This window comes from Erpetoichthys calabaricus, chromosome 18 (assembly GCF_900747795.2).
Source record: "Erpetoichthys calabaricus chromosome 18, fErpCal1.3, whole genome shotgun sequence".
Taxonomy (NCBI): Eukaryota; Metazoa; Chordata; class Cladistia; order Polypteriformes; family Polypteridae; genus Erpetoichthys; species Erpetoichthys calabaricus.
The window spans coordinates 12,498,218-12,515,794 of NC_041411.2; the positions used below are offsets into that span (position 1 = coordinate 12,498,218).

The window sequence follows — 17,577 nt, forward strand, 5'->3', positions numbered from 1 at the left end:
GAACATCAGATCAGTTCTCAGTCATAAAGCACAATAAGATGAATTGAGAGCAGACCAGCATAGCAACTATAATCAAGGAGACAGATCATCCCAGGCTCCTAGATCGCCAAGGTACAAAGAAATGTTCATAGGTCTCATCCCATGATCCATAGATTTAGTTGTTCCCACTCAAGGTAAAGTCCATAAAGTCCGTAAAAATTAATCCAAATCCATACAATTCACACGAACTATACGTAGAATAAAGAAAATAAAACGAGCGTAAAAAAAGTGCAGGATTAAGGCGAATTTTACAAAAAGTGCACCAGTGTCCCCTCACGTCTAAGGAGATTCATCAGAGAAAATTTACCTCAGTCCTCAGCAGTCCAATCTCTGTACCTTTTGCAGAATATCAGTCTGTCCCTGATGTTTTTCTTGGACAGAAGTGGCTTCTTTTCTGCCCATCTTTACACCAGGCCATCCTCTAAAAGTCTTCGTCTCACTGTGCGTGCTGCCATTCCTGAGCAAGCTCTGCACTGGTGGTGCTCTGAGCCTGTAGTTGAATCAACTGGCGCTTGCTGGACTTTCTTGGGTGCCCTGAAGCCTTCACAACAGCAGTGGAAATGTTTTTTTTTAAATTTAAGTTCATTTTCATGATAAAGAGGGATTTTGCAATTAATTGCAATTCATCTGATCACTCTTCATAATATTCTGGAGTATATGCAAATTACCATCATAAAAACGGAGGCAGCAAACTTTGTGAAAATTAATATTTGTGTCATTCTAAAAACTTTTGGCCACGACAGGCAGGGGACAGGGAGAGTTTTTTCTTTACTTTTTTTGTTGATTTTTCATTTAGTAAATCATTTTTAAATTCTCTCCATTCTCTCCACAATACCTCTCCTCACAATTTCTCTCACCGCTGCACTTCCCTCCTCCAGTCAAGTGTTGCTTCGCGTCCTCCCAGCTCCAACTTGCTTGGATAAGGGAGTTTGGTCCCTTTTATTAAGGACCCAGGAGTATTTCATGTGCCAAGGCTACTGCCTGATGGAAGTACTTCCGGGTCATACGGAAGTCCCATTTATTAGGGAGCGCATCTCCCTAAAGCGCCTCCTTGCTGCAACCTTTGTCCCCAGCAAGGCTGTTTTGCTGGACTACATCTCGCAGCATTCCCTGCTAGTTCCCAAAGGGGTGTTGATAAGGAGGGCTGCTGCCATCTCATGTTCTGGGGGAACATGTTCTGTTTGCTTGCTCGGAGCCTCCCGTCTGGGTAAGGAACCATCCCCTTTTCTATTTAGGATGCCTGACCTACCCCTGTGGTATTTATGATGATTAGAAACATAGATGAGGTTGGTTTTATATGAATACAAATTATTTGTTAATACAAACTGTACAGTACTTAGTAAAAGTTCCTTTAATTTGTTTTTAATAGCTAAAAGAGAAACAATGATCTCACCGATATCTGCCAAGTCCAGTCCAAAAAGATGTCCAACCGAAAATTTTTCACCTGGTTTCAACCACCTTTGTGGAAGGTAAGAAAACTTTAACTCAGCATAAATGATTTGCATATGAAAGATTGAAATGATCCTGATGAAAAGTTATATGATAACATATACTGCGTAATATCTGTTTCAGTTGGGAACCTGAAATGACTTAAGAATAAAATACTCTGGGTCTCAATAATGTTGTGTATGCCCATTTACACACACACTTCGAGATGTATTAAAAACTAACCTTTGTGTAAAACCATGCACATTTTCACGGCAGTCTCACACCTTGCGTATTCACTTTTCTGCTTGGTTTTGCAAACTGGTGGCACCCAGCATTAAAGCGGTACTACTGTTTCTGTGTTGTTTCCCTTCTTTTTCATATTTGCATCCATGGCACAGGATTTATCAAATACACCGAAATTAATTGGATATCGTTTACAAATTTAATTAACTTGATTGTAATAATTCTGTCACAATATAATGGTTTTACAGCAAGACCAAAATATTCCAACTACCATATCCGCTTTGGCGTTAATAGAAACTGCAACTCCACACAGTCACAGCTGTGTTTTCCAACTAGTGTGGTAAAAGGCAAGCAGGCCTTTTAAAGATAAGAGAATCACCTCAAAGAGCCATATAAACTGGAATCTATATAAAGTAGAATCTATCCGTTGTGGCACTCAGTGCCGACGCTACACTATAAAAGCACCTTCAGAGAATGAATGTGCTTATGTAAATAGAAAGTATTTCCACTTTATCAATGTGCTGCTCTATAGTCCGTAGAAATTGTGTCACATTGTGCAAGCATGTAGCGTGCCGCATAATGTGGCACACAACCGTGGCTTGCCCGTACCTGAAGAGATGTGATATGATGACCCTGACCCTTACCCACCAAATAATCAAGCCAAATTGGACAGTATTACAACTTCGTTTGAATGTAATTAGCAGAATGTAAATAACACCATTTATTTTTTAACTAGTTAATTTCATTTATGGTCAGTATCACATGGTACAGCCGTTATATTCCTTAGTTCATTGGCCACATCTTTATAGATCTAGATTTTATTGTGCATGCTCATTTTGACAGTTTTGTCTGTACGCCATGTTTTAGTGTGAATTCTATACACAGCGTTGTACATGGGCCATTGGTGAGTAAGTGATTCACAATAATTGATTCTTATGGATTAGAAAAATGACTCAGTGATTCATGTGAACTACTTAGGTATTGGTTTCAAATGATTCATCAGTAAACTAAATGTCTTTGTATTAAACAAAAACCCAAACTATGCGTTTGGTGTTCCTTGAAACTTCGTAACCATTTCTGATAAGAACAACAATGTTCTTAAAGGGAAATAACATGATAAATAAAATATTTCTCTTGTGTAATTTAATTTCAGTCTATTATTAGAAATGTAATCATATCAAGTCTGTTACTGTCTTTAATAAATGGTGGTGTGGTGTTTTTTCTAACAGATGTGCTAAACAGTTTATACCTTAATGTTTTTATAGAGGTATAACGTACTAATGGTTGAATTTGAAATCCTCCATTTAAGAAGCCTTTCAGATTTAAATTTTTAAAAATATATACAATTTTAAATTGAGTCCAATTTTTGGCCTACTATGTATGTTTGATTTTACAGATCTGACATGCGATCAGATGAGAGGGAATCTTCTTCACCCACTCAAAGCTACAGTCCCAGGAAAAGGCTTCAGTTCATTCCACTAGAAGAACCAGAATGTATGTTTATAACACTTGGTTTTTCTTTAATTTAGCTCAGCATTTCTAATTTTTGTTGGCTCGTTTTGCACATGACATGTGTGCTAAAATTATCAAAAGAGGTTTGAAAAAGAACATTAAAGATATTGTCTGAAATGTCATATTTTAAAATCCACCATGAATAAATATGGCGAGTAACCCAGAAAGGGTATCTTTATTTCAGTGTTTATTTCAGAGACAAAACATTCTATTGAAAACACATTCTTTTTGTAAAAATTGAAAGGACAAACCACCCACCAAGCTGTTCTCAGGTGTCCTGTATGGAGGACTGTAAATAAAAGTCTCTGTTCGAAATGAAATGTGTTTCAGTCAAGTCTCACACAAATAGATAGGTTTACTTTTATTTGTCCTCAAGGAGAAATTAAAACTTTACAGTCAAGATTTTTTTTTTATATTTTGCACTAACTACCAACTGCCAGACTATTTGAATTTTACTCTAACTTGTATTATAAAGCATTTTATTAGTGTATTTTCCACCAGTGATGGTTCGTAAAGTTTTCTCCTGAATATTTAATTTCCCTGTATTTTTTTTCTTGATTAATTTGCTAAACTTGAATGCTGTATTGGATTGCAAATGTTGTACAAGTTTTAGTATTGTGTTTCTGTGAAGTGATCTTTATTTTTAGTTTTCTTGAATGCTTAATAAGACCGACTGATTCAAAAAGGACATTGCAAGTAATTGATTATTTTCAGCAATCTGTTATACTGTACAGTTCTGTGATCAATATTACATACTATTGCAATTTGAAAAATGTAGTTTACTGGTGTGCTTATGCACTTGGTATGCTGCCTTTACTGATCCAAGGGAGAGCAGTAATTTGTATTTTATGAAGAAAAAAAAATACCAGTAGTTTGGTATTGCAATGAATTAACTGATAAACTGGTTTGTTCATTCTATTAAAAAATATTAATGTTTTCTTTAATTATCCTAGACCATTTCTTTAAATTACAAGCTAGTAGAAGTAATTGTATTTTTGATAACTGTGAAATCTTTATTAATTTATCAATATTATCTTATTTCATAGTAAAATGTCATACAAGTAATTTGGGAGCACACCTTGACAGCCGTACAGAAATGGCCTTAAAAGCAGTAAAGCAAGGAATGGTCATTGGTCGTCCAACATGGGAAAATAGGCGCAATGGGATTCAAACCAAAAACTCTATTCCTGTGTTAATTCCACCTTATGACACAGACTTGAGTTGCAAATCAAGAATGGATTCACTAACAGAAACAGAACGATGTTTTGATGAGCTTACCCGAGAGAAACAACAGGTAATTAGCAACTGTGATGTTTACAGTCTGATTTCTTTACTATAAGTAGGTTTTTTGTGGTATTGAACCTTTTCTTTCTCCAGAATTGCTGAATACCATCTTTACTGAACATATTCTATCCTGACAGTGTGTGAAATGTGCTTTTTAAACTTATCTCTGCATACACTAGTTTTCTTAAATTCCATAGACAAGTAGGTTAGTGAACTGAAATGAAGTCATACTCTTAGTGCTGCTTCCTGTCCAGTGCCCTATTGTACTTAGATAGGCTCTTGTGATTCTGTAAAGAAAGAAATTGGTTTGAAAAAAGAGTAAAGTATACAGTAGAAATAGTCTAGTAATGAAAACTCTTCAGCAGTCATTAAAAGTGGTTCCAACTGTGGACCTATACTATTTTTGTTCTTGCATGTGTCTGGGAAAGCATTCTGCTTCCTACAGCCTTTTACTGGATAATGCTTTCAGAAAGTAGATGAAATAGAAACATCCAAAGGCAAACCGGATGACTGGCTCAAGCCTAATTGACAGTGCTTTTTTATAATAAAGGCATATTGCAGTTAAACAGTTTAGGGTGGCTTATTTTGTGTATCAAGGAAACAGACTTGAAGGAATATGTACTAGAACTGTGCCCTTGACCTCTGATAAATAATATTTGTAAATTTTTTAAACAACTGCATTTATTTCAAACAGATTGAAGCAGCATTAAGTCGTATGCCAGGATCTGGAGGACGACTCACCTTGCAGGCACGATTGGATCGGGTAAGTATACTTAAATGTGTCTTCTACAATTATTTTTTAAATCAAGGGCCTTTGATACTTTTGGATCTGGTGGCTCTGAGGCTAAGGATCTGTGCCGGTATCCAGCAGGTTGGCGGTTCGATTCCCTTTTACTGCCAAAAGAGATCCTACTCTGCTGGGCCCTTCAACAAGGCCCTTAACCTACAATTGTGCCAGGGGTGCTGTACAATGGCTGACCCTTCGCTAAAGGGGTATGCTAAAACTTACAAATTCCTAATACAAGAAATTGTATAAGGCGAAATAAAAAACAAAAAAAATCAATGCTGTATACTCTGAATAGTTGTATGTAAATATATACGTTAATTTGTGTATTGCAGGAAGCTCTAGAAAATCGTTTAGAGAAGATTAATCAAGAACTGGGATCAATCCGCATGACATTAAAGAAATTTCATGTTTTACGGACCTCTGCAAATATATAAATATTTTATATGGATTTTGTTTAGAAATTGCACTATGTATTTTTTTACTTGATTATTGAAGCTATAAGAAATGTATGTTGCATTGTTAATGTTGTCTATGTGCATAAGATATTTTATACTTTTATGAAGAGTAGGAACTTTTGTTTAAGTTTTTGTTACTAAACTGAAATAAGCAGGTTACAGATTTTTACGATATATTTTTAGTAATGTTCTGATTTATTAAAAATACTTTTTTAGATTATTCATATAATAGATTATAACTAATGCAATGTATGTGTAAACGTATATTTGGCAATTTGTTGAGCATCTGAGCCATTTTATAGGTGTTTGCCAAATTCATATTATAATGTTGAACCACAGTAATCTTTTTTTTTTTTTTTTTTTTTTTTTTTTTTATAAAGGGCAGCTCAGAATTAGTTAACCAGACCAGTTGACTAACTTTGGTTTATTCAGCAGATAAAATATGCATTTTAACATCAGATTCTGTGTTTGTATGTGAATAGAATAAATTACACCGCTTTCATTGTTTTTTTTATAAATATTTAAAATCTAGAGAATGGAGGTTCTTCTTGACCCATGTACAATATTGTGAATATATTTTAATATTAAATATTTAATTTTCACTGTACAATGTTTTCCATAAGAAAGGTTTATTTTTGTCACATTAATTGAATTATTTCATGAAGAACAGAAACACTTTTTAGTAGTCCTGCATCTTGGGGCATGTTTGCATACTTGTGTGTAAAGTTTAACCAGCTATTGACAACTGCACGTATGATTTATTTTTGCACTTTGCACAGTTTACACTGAATGAAAGTATGACTTTACATGCAAGTGTATTTGTTAAACATCAATACGTTCTTTACCAAATATTATTTTGAGGCAGTGCTTAGTTTGCACTTTAAGTCTGTTTTTAATTTATTTAATTTTGCATAAGAGTTTTACTCATTAAACTGGAACAATAATGAGGAAATATGTTTTTGTCTGGCTCTGTTAATATGAATCAGGTTACAAATGCAGCTATTGAATTTTCTTTTGTGTTTCCCTTCTGTCATTACAATAACAATGGTACAAATATAAATCAAAATAATCATGGATGCATTTTGTGTATTTTACTTTGATTTGCTTCCAGTGGATCTATACAATAAGTTAGAGCATAGACAATTGTGAACATCTTCTATAGTGTACCCTGTAATTTTAATTACGTGTCACTAAATTTAATTACCTCGTTTTACTTATGTGTAATTGAATTGTTTACTACAAGACCAGAACCAAAGTGCATGTGTAAGATTCTCACAACTTTTAGATGACTTTTTTTTAATGTTTTAGTGTTTGTTCTTTAAATTGCTTTAACATAATTTTTTGATTTATTTGGGAGACACTACAAAACACCTTCTACATTACTATTAAATAAGAATGCATTAAATTTTCCTTTAGGACTTTTAATTAAAAACTGTATGGTTTTCTCCATGTGCATCCATATCCAATCATGATACTTTTGAGAGAAAAATGTTTTACAAAATCAGTTTTCATTAAAATAAAGTTTTGCATAAAATGTGCTTAATAGAAAATGTGGAGTCAGAAAAATGGATGAATATGAAGACAATGTGCAAGTTGTGAGAACTATTTTGAAAACATTCCCCTCTGTTACTTGTTTATAGTGAATAATAAAATGTTAAAAGCAATATATGATACAAAGTTCAATGCATATTAAAAACTGAAGTATATACAAATGAATGTATTTCCCAATTGCTTAAAATTAGAATGTGCATTATTTAGAAAATGTGTAACTTTACATTGTGTGTTCAGTTTGCATAAAATAAGTAACAGTTTAAAATTAGTACCTCCATTATTTTATATATATATATATATATATATATATATATATATATATATATATATATATATATAGTATAAAAATTCAATCACAATTTTATTTCATGTTTAATAATTGATAACATTCACAATTAAAATGTATATATTTCATAGATTACATGTTGGTTATTTTCTCATAGTAATTTCTTGAGTTGCGTTTCTCAAATTGTTTACATTTAAAAAAATTTTTTTTTGACTATTTCAGGAAACACAGTCTGACAATATGAAACTGCTGTATGTATTTCTTACACCTGAAAGTAAATGTTTATTCCCAGAAGCATTTTCTGAGACTCTTAAAAATATATATATATATATAGTAATAATATATATATAAATATATAGTAATAGTGCTATTTTAAAAAACTACATTGACAAATGTATTATGGTTTTCTACCATTGAGGCATATTGTTTACTGTAATTGTGTAAGGTAATATTCTGCTAATGCCGGACGAGCCTTTTACATTTAATGAAGTGCTATAAAAAGTACACATCAGTACTGTATTGCACACCACCATACTTCTGAACAGGGAAGTGTGTTTGTTATAAGGAATAAATGTGGGTGAAATAAAGTAATATGCATGTGGTGCAACATTCTTAAGCTAAATGATGAAAAGCATAAATGGCTCAATTTTGACCAGTTCTCATTAATGATAATACAAAAGTGAAAATTGCATGACCTTTTTTGCTTGGATGTGAGCAATGTGTTATATATATTTATTTCAGTCTTAAGAAAATAAATAATTCAATGGTGTCTAGTATGATGAATGTGTGATGTTACCTGATGATGGACTTGCCTGCTAACAAAGGACAAATTTTGGGGTTATGTCAGGTACCTTTGTAATGGTATTAAAAAAAAAAAAAATTAGTTAAGAAAATGGCTCCGGTTTCCTCCCACAGTCCAAAGACATGAAAATTAGATGGATTTGCAGTGCTAAGTTTGTCCTAGCGTGTGTGCGTGCGTGTGTGTTTGCTTGCTCTGATATAGACTGGTGTCCAGTAAAGAGAGATTTCCTGCCTTGTGCCCAATGCTTGCTGGGATAGGCCCCAGCTACCCTGCAACTTTGCATAGGCTAAGGTGGGTTTAGAACATAGCTGGACGAAAATATTTTATGTGTTAATAAAATTAAACTAAATTTCCCACTTTGGATAAAGTTCTATTTATCTATTTGTGTTTATGAATTTCTTAATTTTTGATCACATTTATCAGTATGATTTTTTTTCTGTCCCCCAGCCCTTAGACTCGTCTTTAGAAACTTAAAACCCCTTCTTTAGACAAGGACTCCAATTATATTCATGTTTTATGTAAGCGTCAATTGATTTATTTTTTACGTTATTCATTCACGATTATCTTCTTTTCGTTTATTTTTCTTTTTTTGTAACTTTTTTTTATGGCATATTGCAAGTTACGTTGAGCTGCATCATGTACGAAAATGTGGTCTATAAATATAATGGAAAATCATGATTAGAAAAGTGATAGCTCTCCTCATAATTATTAGTTATTCTGTTTCGTTTTAATTTTATTTTTTATTTAAGTTGAGGGTTGAATATTTTCCTATCTGTCTATTTACACAATTCTGTGTGTTACTTATTCGTTTTTTTACCACGGATGTGACTTTCGTATTAATGCTGCTTTATACTGTATCTCATTTATTTACTAGGCTTCCTCTGCCAAGTCTTAACTTCTTAGCTCCATCGTATGTGCCACGAGGGGGCGCTTTCCCACAAGCTTTGTCACGATGCAGTCAGGGTGCAAATCAAGGAAGTACGGTTCCCTATTTACACAACTCTGTGTAAAGCGGAGGAAGGTTGTAAGTTTCTCGTTGCTGCCTAACCGGTCTGTTCTCCATTTGTTTTTACAACAAACACGTATCCGCACATCCGCGTGCACCGTCCACTCCGCTTTTCAAGGAGAAGAGGTCAGACTCCGATCGGGCAACGAGGCGGGGCGCTCATGGCTTCCTGCGTCTTGTGTGCACGGGGTGTTTCGCGATGTGACATCCCGGCGACTCTGCTCAGTCCGCCTATGCCAGAGTGCTGAAGGCCGCCCAGAGCGACGCGGGACAGCCGCTCCATCTACGCTCCTCCTGTAGTTCCGTGGCGTTACTCGTTCCTACCTTCCAGTACATGAAGCCCGAGAAATGCCTTTAGATGTGAAGGACATTTAGACTCGAAACAGTCGCTCGTTTTATTTTGGGGTTAGCTTTGGAATTAAAGCAGCAACGTGACTCTCCTGTCTGATCTTCAAGGTGAGTACAATAAAAACTTAACTGGCACCGTTTTATATAGAATATAAATGTGAGGGATGCGTAAGTCGTTGCTAGGAGACGGGAGTAACTGGGGTATGTGTGGGTCACTCGGGGCAGGTGTGCACGGCAGCGTCTAAACAGGAGCTACCGGAACATAACGCAAAACACAGCGTAAAATCTCTCCACTCAGAAGGGCTGTCTCCGTCTGGCCACCTTCCAACAAACTACTGACCAGCAGTCTAGAGATGCACGCAAGCACGGCGCGTCCTCACGTTTGACAGTCCGAGGGGACAAAAGGCGGGCGAAAGCGGGACGTGTGGGTGGGTGCGCGCCCGCCAGCACGTGAGTGAGTGCGCGAGAACTCATTTCGCGGGCCCCTCGAAGGAGCCTCGCAGATCCCGCGCGCCTCCGTCTATTTTGTTATTAATTTCCCTTGGCGTGACGTCATTAAAGAGCTTCAGTTATTTTGTGTTATGCGGCGGTAAACGGGCGCCCGTGTCGTCATTTCAGTCGGTAAATAGCAGTCTGATTAAAGCGGAGAACGCGCACGGCGGAAAGGTACGACGTTTTATTGGCGTTATTCTTTCTAGAGCTAGCCATTTTTATTTATATATGTATAGATTTATATTTTTTACACTTGTATATTTCAAAGTGTACAGTGTTTAATGACATAATAAAATGCAGACACATTTTAAAGTATGTGGAGAACGCAAGTCCTGCTCAGAATCATAATCTGCATTTATTAGAGGAAGCTCCTGCCATTCTCTATTAGTGGACGGCTGGGCGGAAGGTGTTTTATTTATTTTATTTCTTTTTCCTTGGGCTTTCTTTGCAGCCTTCAGCCCTCAGTATCATCAAAGTAAACACGGCGGCTTTAAATGCCAGCACCAGCGACTTGATGTTGACACAGCATCCGACTCGAGCTCTCACAGTGTGACATTACGGGGCCACTTGTTGCCTGATGTGTTTAAAAATAAGTTAACAGGTGCCAAAAAAAAAAAAAGAGGCAGTCGCCTGGGCGGGCACCGGCTTTACGCTTAGTATGTTTCCGACACCATGTTCAGCATTCGTACTGTTCTTAAACATGGCAGAGAGCAATGGTGCCAGTAGCTTCATTGTATACAAGTGCTCATTCGTTACAGTTGCAGTAAATGTCGGTGTGCAAGAAAGCCGCTTTCTGCAACACTCATGAGATAGGTGTGTGTGTGCTTGAGCAAATTATTAGGGACACTTTTTAAGAAATATCTGGATGATATATTCGAACAGTTGGTATAAACAGACATACTTGATGGACTGAGTGGTCTCCTCTTGTTTGCCAAATTTCTTATGTTTTTATTCTTAACACCTGTCTATTCATCCAATCCTCTAATCAGGCATTTATGTGGTAGTAGAGCAATGCATAAAATCTTGGAGGTACAGGTCAGGTGCTTTAGCTAATGTTCACATCAAACACCAGTAGAGGGAGGAATATGTGATGTTTGTCCATGGCGTAATTGTTGGTTCCAGACAAGGTGGTTGGATTTTCTTGAACTGCTGCTGTTCTTCAATGTTCATACACAACAGTCAGTAGAATTTGCTCAATCCTTGCCTTGTTGATGAGAGCAGTCAGAGGAGAATAGCCAGAATGGTTTAATCTGATAGAAAGCCAAAGGTAACACAGATTATAATAATTCAGTACATTTATATAGTGCTTTTCTCAGTACTTAAGGCGCTATCCACACAGGGACGAACCGGGAAGCAAACCCACAATCTTCCACAGTCTCCTTATTGCAAACCAGCAGCACTACCACTGCGCCACCTGTGAGGACAACCACTCTGTTGAACTGTGGTGCGCAAAAAACATCTCTGAATGCTCAACACATTGAACCTCGAGGCAGATGGGCAATTTCAATAGAAGAACTCTGCTCGTTCCACTCTTGTCAGCCAAGAATAGAAAGTTGAGGCCGTATTGGACACAGTCTGACTAAAACTAGACAGGTTAAGATTGGAAAGATGTTGCCTAATCTGATTAATATCGAAATCTGCTATGGTTGGTAAGGTCAGAATTTGGCATCACCATTATAAATCTATTCACCCAACCAGCCTTGTGGCAAGAGTCCAGTCTCATGGTGGAATACAGGTGTGGGGAACAAATTAATACCAATTAATCATCGTTTGAATGCCATAGGATATTTGAGTACTGTATCTGACCACATTCATCCCTTTATGGCCATAATTTACCCATCTTCTAATGGCTTGTTCCACCATGATAATGCACCCTTTCACAAAGCACTCGTAACTTGAGACTGGTTTCATGAACATGAAATGGAGTCCAGTGTTCTTCAGAGGCCTTCATAGTCCTCAGAACTAAACCCTGTGTGAAACCTTTGGGGTGTGGCATAACTGGAAATATGCAGCATGAATGTACAGCTGGCAAATCTGCAGCAACTGCATGATGTCAACATGGACCACAGTCTCAAAGGAATGTTTCCAACATCTTCTAGAACCCATCCCACAAAGCATTGAGGGAGCAAAAGGAGGCCCTACACAGTATTAGTATAGTGTACCTAATAATTTGCTCTGTGTGTGTGCGTATATATGACATATATAAAAAAATGAGGATCCTATGTATGTGTGTGTAAATAAATATATACTGTATGTATATGTATATAAACGTCTACATGTGGAAGTGTGTCTGTCTGTCTAGCCCGGAAGTGAGAGGTGGAGTCAGCGTAAGGGCTCCGCCTCCAAGGAAACAGAAAACTCACTTAGCTGCTAGTAATACAAGCGAGGCCAGCATGTCGGCAAAACAAAAACCTCAGAAGAAAGACAAAGTTGCTTAGCCGCTAATGCACAAGTGATGCGAGCACGTCGGCATAACGAATCCTCCAAGGAGAGAGATGCCCAGAGTGATTCCTTTCAATTATCTGACATCTCTACGTTTCAATTTTTTTTTTCTGACGATTTCAATAGTTTCTAGGACCCCAGGCTTTTTACAGCACAGGCTTAAACAGCTGGTATATATATGCATCTTCTTTATTTTCAAACAACAGCTTAAAAAAATCTAAGGTAGTTTACATGGCACTTGTCACTCAGTTAATCCCCAAATTTATGAACCCAATATTTGCATTTGAATGTTAAGTGGAGACCAGTCTTGGCACCATTTAGGCCTAAAGCAGAAACCATCCCTGTAAGGAATGCTAGGATATATCCTTGCACTTGTTCACATCAAGTCAGTTAACTTAACTGGCGTGAATTATTTAAACAAAAAAAAAAAAAAAGAGCAGAATCCAGGATATAGTAGTCCCATGCAAAAGGTAGGACACACCTATTTTGACACAGCATTGTATTTTATTGACATTTGGAGTAAAAACTCGTAAATACAGCATTGACAGCAAACAAACTTAAACAAGAGCAATTTTATGAAAAGGGTAATACAGCTATGATTTATCTGATGGCATAAAAAAATAATAAATGGCAATTGTAAACGTTTTGAGCATTCTTTTAGCTTTATGGTTGCAGAACTCATTTTGTGTTTGTCTGGTCAACATCTGTCATTAGGGACTGTCTGATTAGTCTAATGAATTCTCCTCAAACATTGTGCACCCATCAACAACCATGGATTCTTCAAAGAAACTGATTGAGGATCTGGAAATTAATCTGAAAGAAGCCTACAAAGCAGGGAAAGGCTAAAAAAGATATTTAAGTGCTTCCAGCTATCAATATCCACAGACAGAAATGTCTTTAGGAAATGGCACCATGGAGTTAAAGACATGGTCTGCAAGACCAAGAAAACAGAGCAACCCCCCCCCAATGTCTGAGAAAGCAGCATTGCTTACATGAACATGACCATCATGGAAGAGCCATACGAAGGAAACACTACCTTTGACATCCTGTATTGTGTTGGACTGACATCCTGTACTTTGAAATTGAAACTTTTAAGTAGTTGCATTTCTCATCATTTTATTTTTAGTAAAATTGTGCACTTTGTTTATTTACATGTATATAATTCTTGTTATACAGTATGTATATTTGTACCTTGTTAGCATACTTAAGATTATTATTGTTATTGTTATAGATATACTTGTGCCTTTTTTGTCTGCGGCTGTAACCCTGCAATTTCCTTTGGGGATTAATAAAGTATCTAAGTATCTATCAATCAGTCCTCACAAAAAAGAGCATAAGGCAGAGGAGTGTTGTGGACATGTGCAGTTAAAATTGAACTCCTTGACCATAATCACAAAAGGTTTGTTAGGAGAAAAAATTAAAAGCATAGGAAGAAAAGTACACCTTGCGAACTATTAAGTACTGGGTTGAATCTATCGTGCTTTGGGGTTGTGTGGCAGCTAGTGTTACAGGAAACATTGTGTGAGTACAGGGAAGAATGGATGCCACTACATACCATCATATCCACAAGGCAAATGTCAGAAAGTCAGCCAGGAAACTGAAGTTGAGCAGAGGATTGCTTTTACAAAGAGACAATAATCCAAAACGCACTTCAAATTCTGTTGTGAATTACAGTACCTCTTGAAATACAAGATGAAAATTTTGGAAGGGCCCTCACTGTCCCCAAACTTTAAAGTCATTGAAAATCTGCAAGTTGATCTTAATATACTGCTGAATATCTCACAGCTGGAAGCATTCTGCAGTGTAGAATGGGGAAAAATTTCCAAAACCAGACTTCAAAGATTCACAGCTATTTATAAAAAAAAAATTGTAAGCTGTGATATGTGCCAAATGTGGTGTCACAAAGTACTGACTTAGTTGGGTGCCTAAACCTTTGAAAATGGTGCATTTATTTTTATTTTTTATTTTTTAAAATGTTTTTTAGTTTATCAGTTAATGTAAATCATAACGATATTAACATTTTCATAAAAATTCCATTGTTTTTGTTTGTTTTTTTTGTCAAAGTTATATTAATTTTTAACTTCAAATGTCAACAAAATATGTAATTTGGTCGGGGGTGGCTGAACTTTTGTGTGGATCTATAAGTGAAGACTAAACACATCCAGTATAGTCATCCACCCCAAATAGAAACCCTGTGGTAGTGGCATCACTATACCATCCTCTGTGAAAGGCTTCACTTTGTATAGTGCTGTTAACAACATTCACAGGCACAAGTGTCCAATATTTTATCAAACCCAGAATCTGAGGAGTAGGAAGTATAAACAAAAAGAGAATTGCGACAGACACAACAGACAAAACATGAAGAACATAGATATTGTCCCCCTGCTTGTGTGGGATTTTTATTGGATATTTTCTACTTCCTCTCATAACCCAAAGGTCTGTGTGTGTGTTAGATTATTTGGTGATTTTAAGTTGGTGTCATGTTTGTACATGTGTAAACTTTTGGATGGACAGGTATAAAGTTGGAGCTTGTTCCTGCTTTCCAGTATACTGCAGAGTTGGACTACAGTCCCCCATGACCCTGAATTGAATTAAACAGTTTTAACAGTGTTATAAACATAACACATTGTGGAAATGGTGAACTCAATTGAAAGAAGATAAACACATGTTTTTATGGTGCTCAAAAAATTTTGCTTAGGGGTGAGCGTTGCATCTTTGAGACTGTTGCTGAGCCAAGAGTCTAATCTGGACTCTCAGGGCTGTGAGGCAAAAGTCCTTATCTTTGTGCAATTCTGTTAGCTTAAATTAGAAGAATACTTTCACGTGGTCTTTGCTCTTTCATGGATTTAAAATAGTGAGCAAAAACTTGAAGCATCGTAGTAAAATTTTAAAGTAATTGAGCAGTAAATTACATTAGAATAAACATAGATACAGTACAATAAAGGTTACAAGAATTGTGTTTGTTTTCCAAAAACATGTTGGTATCTTATGAGATAGTTCACACAGCACAAGCTGGGATTCCAAATCTCTTCTCAAGACACCCTAGCCATTCCATTTATTTAGTAAATTTCTTCAACAGCCTGCCTGTTTCAAGTGAATGAGGTGGTGATTAGCCAATCCAGTTGTGCTGGTGGTACACTTTTTAAAAAATAAATGGATGGGTGCATTGGATGGAAGCCATAAGTACTGGGGTTTGCATGGAGTAGTTTAGAAACAGCTATGCCACAGACTTATAAAATCAGAGTTTTCTAGCAAAAACAAGGCTATAGTCAACAAGCAATATCACACTAGACCCAATTGTCAGCAAATGGTGTTTGAAATGTCACAAGGAAATCTGAATTAGCTGGGCAAGCTGAAGATACACAATATAGAGGAAGACCAACAATGCTGCTTGCATCTGATGAACAATGCTTAAAGGTCACTCACTTCCTTAGAAGAAAGGAGGAAATCCAGCAAAATGATTACTCTGCTTCTGGAAGAGTCATCTGGCAGTTGGCACAAAATTATGCACTTTGACTGTGTAACGAAGACTTAAAAGAAATGGTTTTATAGGATGTTTTACAGCCAAGAGACAGCTATACACGCAGAAATAATTGAACTGGAAAAATCATAATGTATAGAGCAACTATGATAACAATGTTAGATAGGCCACCACTGAGTCTAGACCTAGATGTAATTAAACCTGGGTGGGATCTCTTGGACAGTGAAGAGAAGAAAAAATGGCCAAAAGCAAAAAAGGAGAGTTATGGCAAATCCTGCAAGAATGAAGTATCTGCTTATAAACAGCAGATATGAGAGAGTAAGGAAAAAAGCAAGAATGTCATCACTTAATATATGATATTCATGATATATTGACTATTTAAATATATTAAAAGACGTTAAGAGAAACATCAAGGAAAATATTGTTTAATTTTGAAAACTAATAATGATAGTGAACTTCATTTTCAATAAAATACTATAGAAGAATCATAGAAAAGTGTTTTGTAATTAACATGAATTCTTAATCTTAGATAAATATATAAATAAGATCAAAGTTACTGTACAATAACCATGTATTTGACCAACCCCATAATTAAAACAATATCAGATTTTCTTGTACATATTTATTCCACTATTGTTTTTGCTTATTGTGACTTTTGTGTTTTCACAAACAAACAAACTCTAGCCCAAATAACTATTTAAAAATAATTATCTTGGGTGGAGTAAGCCTTTTGCACAGTACTGTCCTGTATACTGTATGAGTTTATCTACTTTGCTCTTGTGCCTCTTTACTTCATGGGCTAACTTGGGCCTTAATGTTTAGTATCTTCATTTGTTACTGGTTCATAATAAGAAAATGAGCATGCAAGCACTGGTTGCGTTTATACCTTTTGTGTTGAAGACTTGAACATTTGTGCCTTAATATCAAGAATGACAGAGTGAAACAGTTTCACTTTGCAGTTTCTATTGTGTAATGGTTTTGCAGGCTTTCATTTATTGCCTGTCTTTTCAGCAGTGTGTACCAATCAGGTTTCAAATATGTATTTTCTTTCCCAGCTGTCAGGGATGGGTAAAGAGAGGGTAAATCATAAGCATAAAGAAGATGACTTACACAAAGAACATGAAAGTATGTGCAAAACAGACAGACAACACATGTGACCTAAATTCGTAATCAATTTCATCCCACTGTCAGCTCCCTTCCACTTACCCATCAGTTCTGGGCAGAGTGCCCTTCATGTCCCATTCCCACTGATGGCAGCATGCTGCTGTATTTGCATGCTTTGAGCAACTTGACGCAGTAGCTCAGCTGGCATGTTGTGCGTCACAATTGCTTATTTGCTTATTAATATATGCTTATTTACTTTTGTGCTATAAATACTTTAGCTGAAGCACAGTTTATATTGTTGCATGAACTTCACTTTG

General features: G+C 36.2%; 2 protein-coding genes across 11 annotated transcripts in view; both read left to right on the plus strand.

The window, feature by feature from the left end:
* LOC114668612 (M-phase phosphoprotein 9) overlaps nucleotides 1–6,700 on the plus strand; it is a 28,752-nt gene extending 22,052 nt beyond the window's left edge. Inside the window, exons 20-24 of the mRNA XM_051921103.1 lie at nucleotides 1,409–1,508; nucleotides 3,107–3,204; nucleotides 4,269–4,516; nucleotides 5,201–5,269; nucleotides 5,626–6,700. Of these exons, the coding sequence (XP_051777063.1) occupies nucleotides 1,409–1,508; nucleotides 3,107–3,204; nucleotides 4,269–4,516; nucleotides 5,201–5,269; nucleotides 5,626–5,727 (617 nt within the window). The 3' untranslated portion in view covers nucleotides 5,728–6,700. The remainder of the gene's footprint in view (nucleotides 1–1,408; nucleotides 1,509–3,106; nucleotides 3,205–4,268; nucleotides 4,517–5,200; nucleotides 5,270–5,625) is intronic.
* A 2,654-nt stretch (nucleotides 6,701–9,354) lies between these two features.
* Nucleotides 9,355–17,577, plus strand: part of LOC114669253 (membrane-associated phosphatidylinositol transfer protein 2) — a 190,235-nt gene continuing 182,012 nt past the window's right edge. For 4 of the 10 annotated variants that reach the window (XM_028825458.2, XM_051921569.1, XM_051921571.1 and 1 more), the window contains exon 1: nucleotides 9,356–9,849. The gene's annotated coding sequence lies outside the window, so the exon portion shown is untranslated. Of the gene's footprint in view, nucleotides 9,850–10,204; nucleotides 10,408–17,577 lie in introns of those variants that run through there. The other 6 variants (XM_028825456.2, XM_051921568.1, XM_028825457.2 and 3 more) reach the window with 3 other exon arrangements.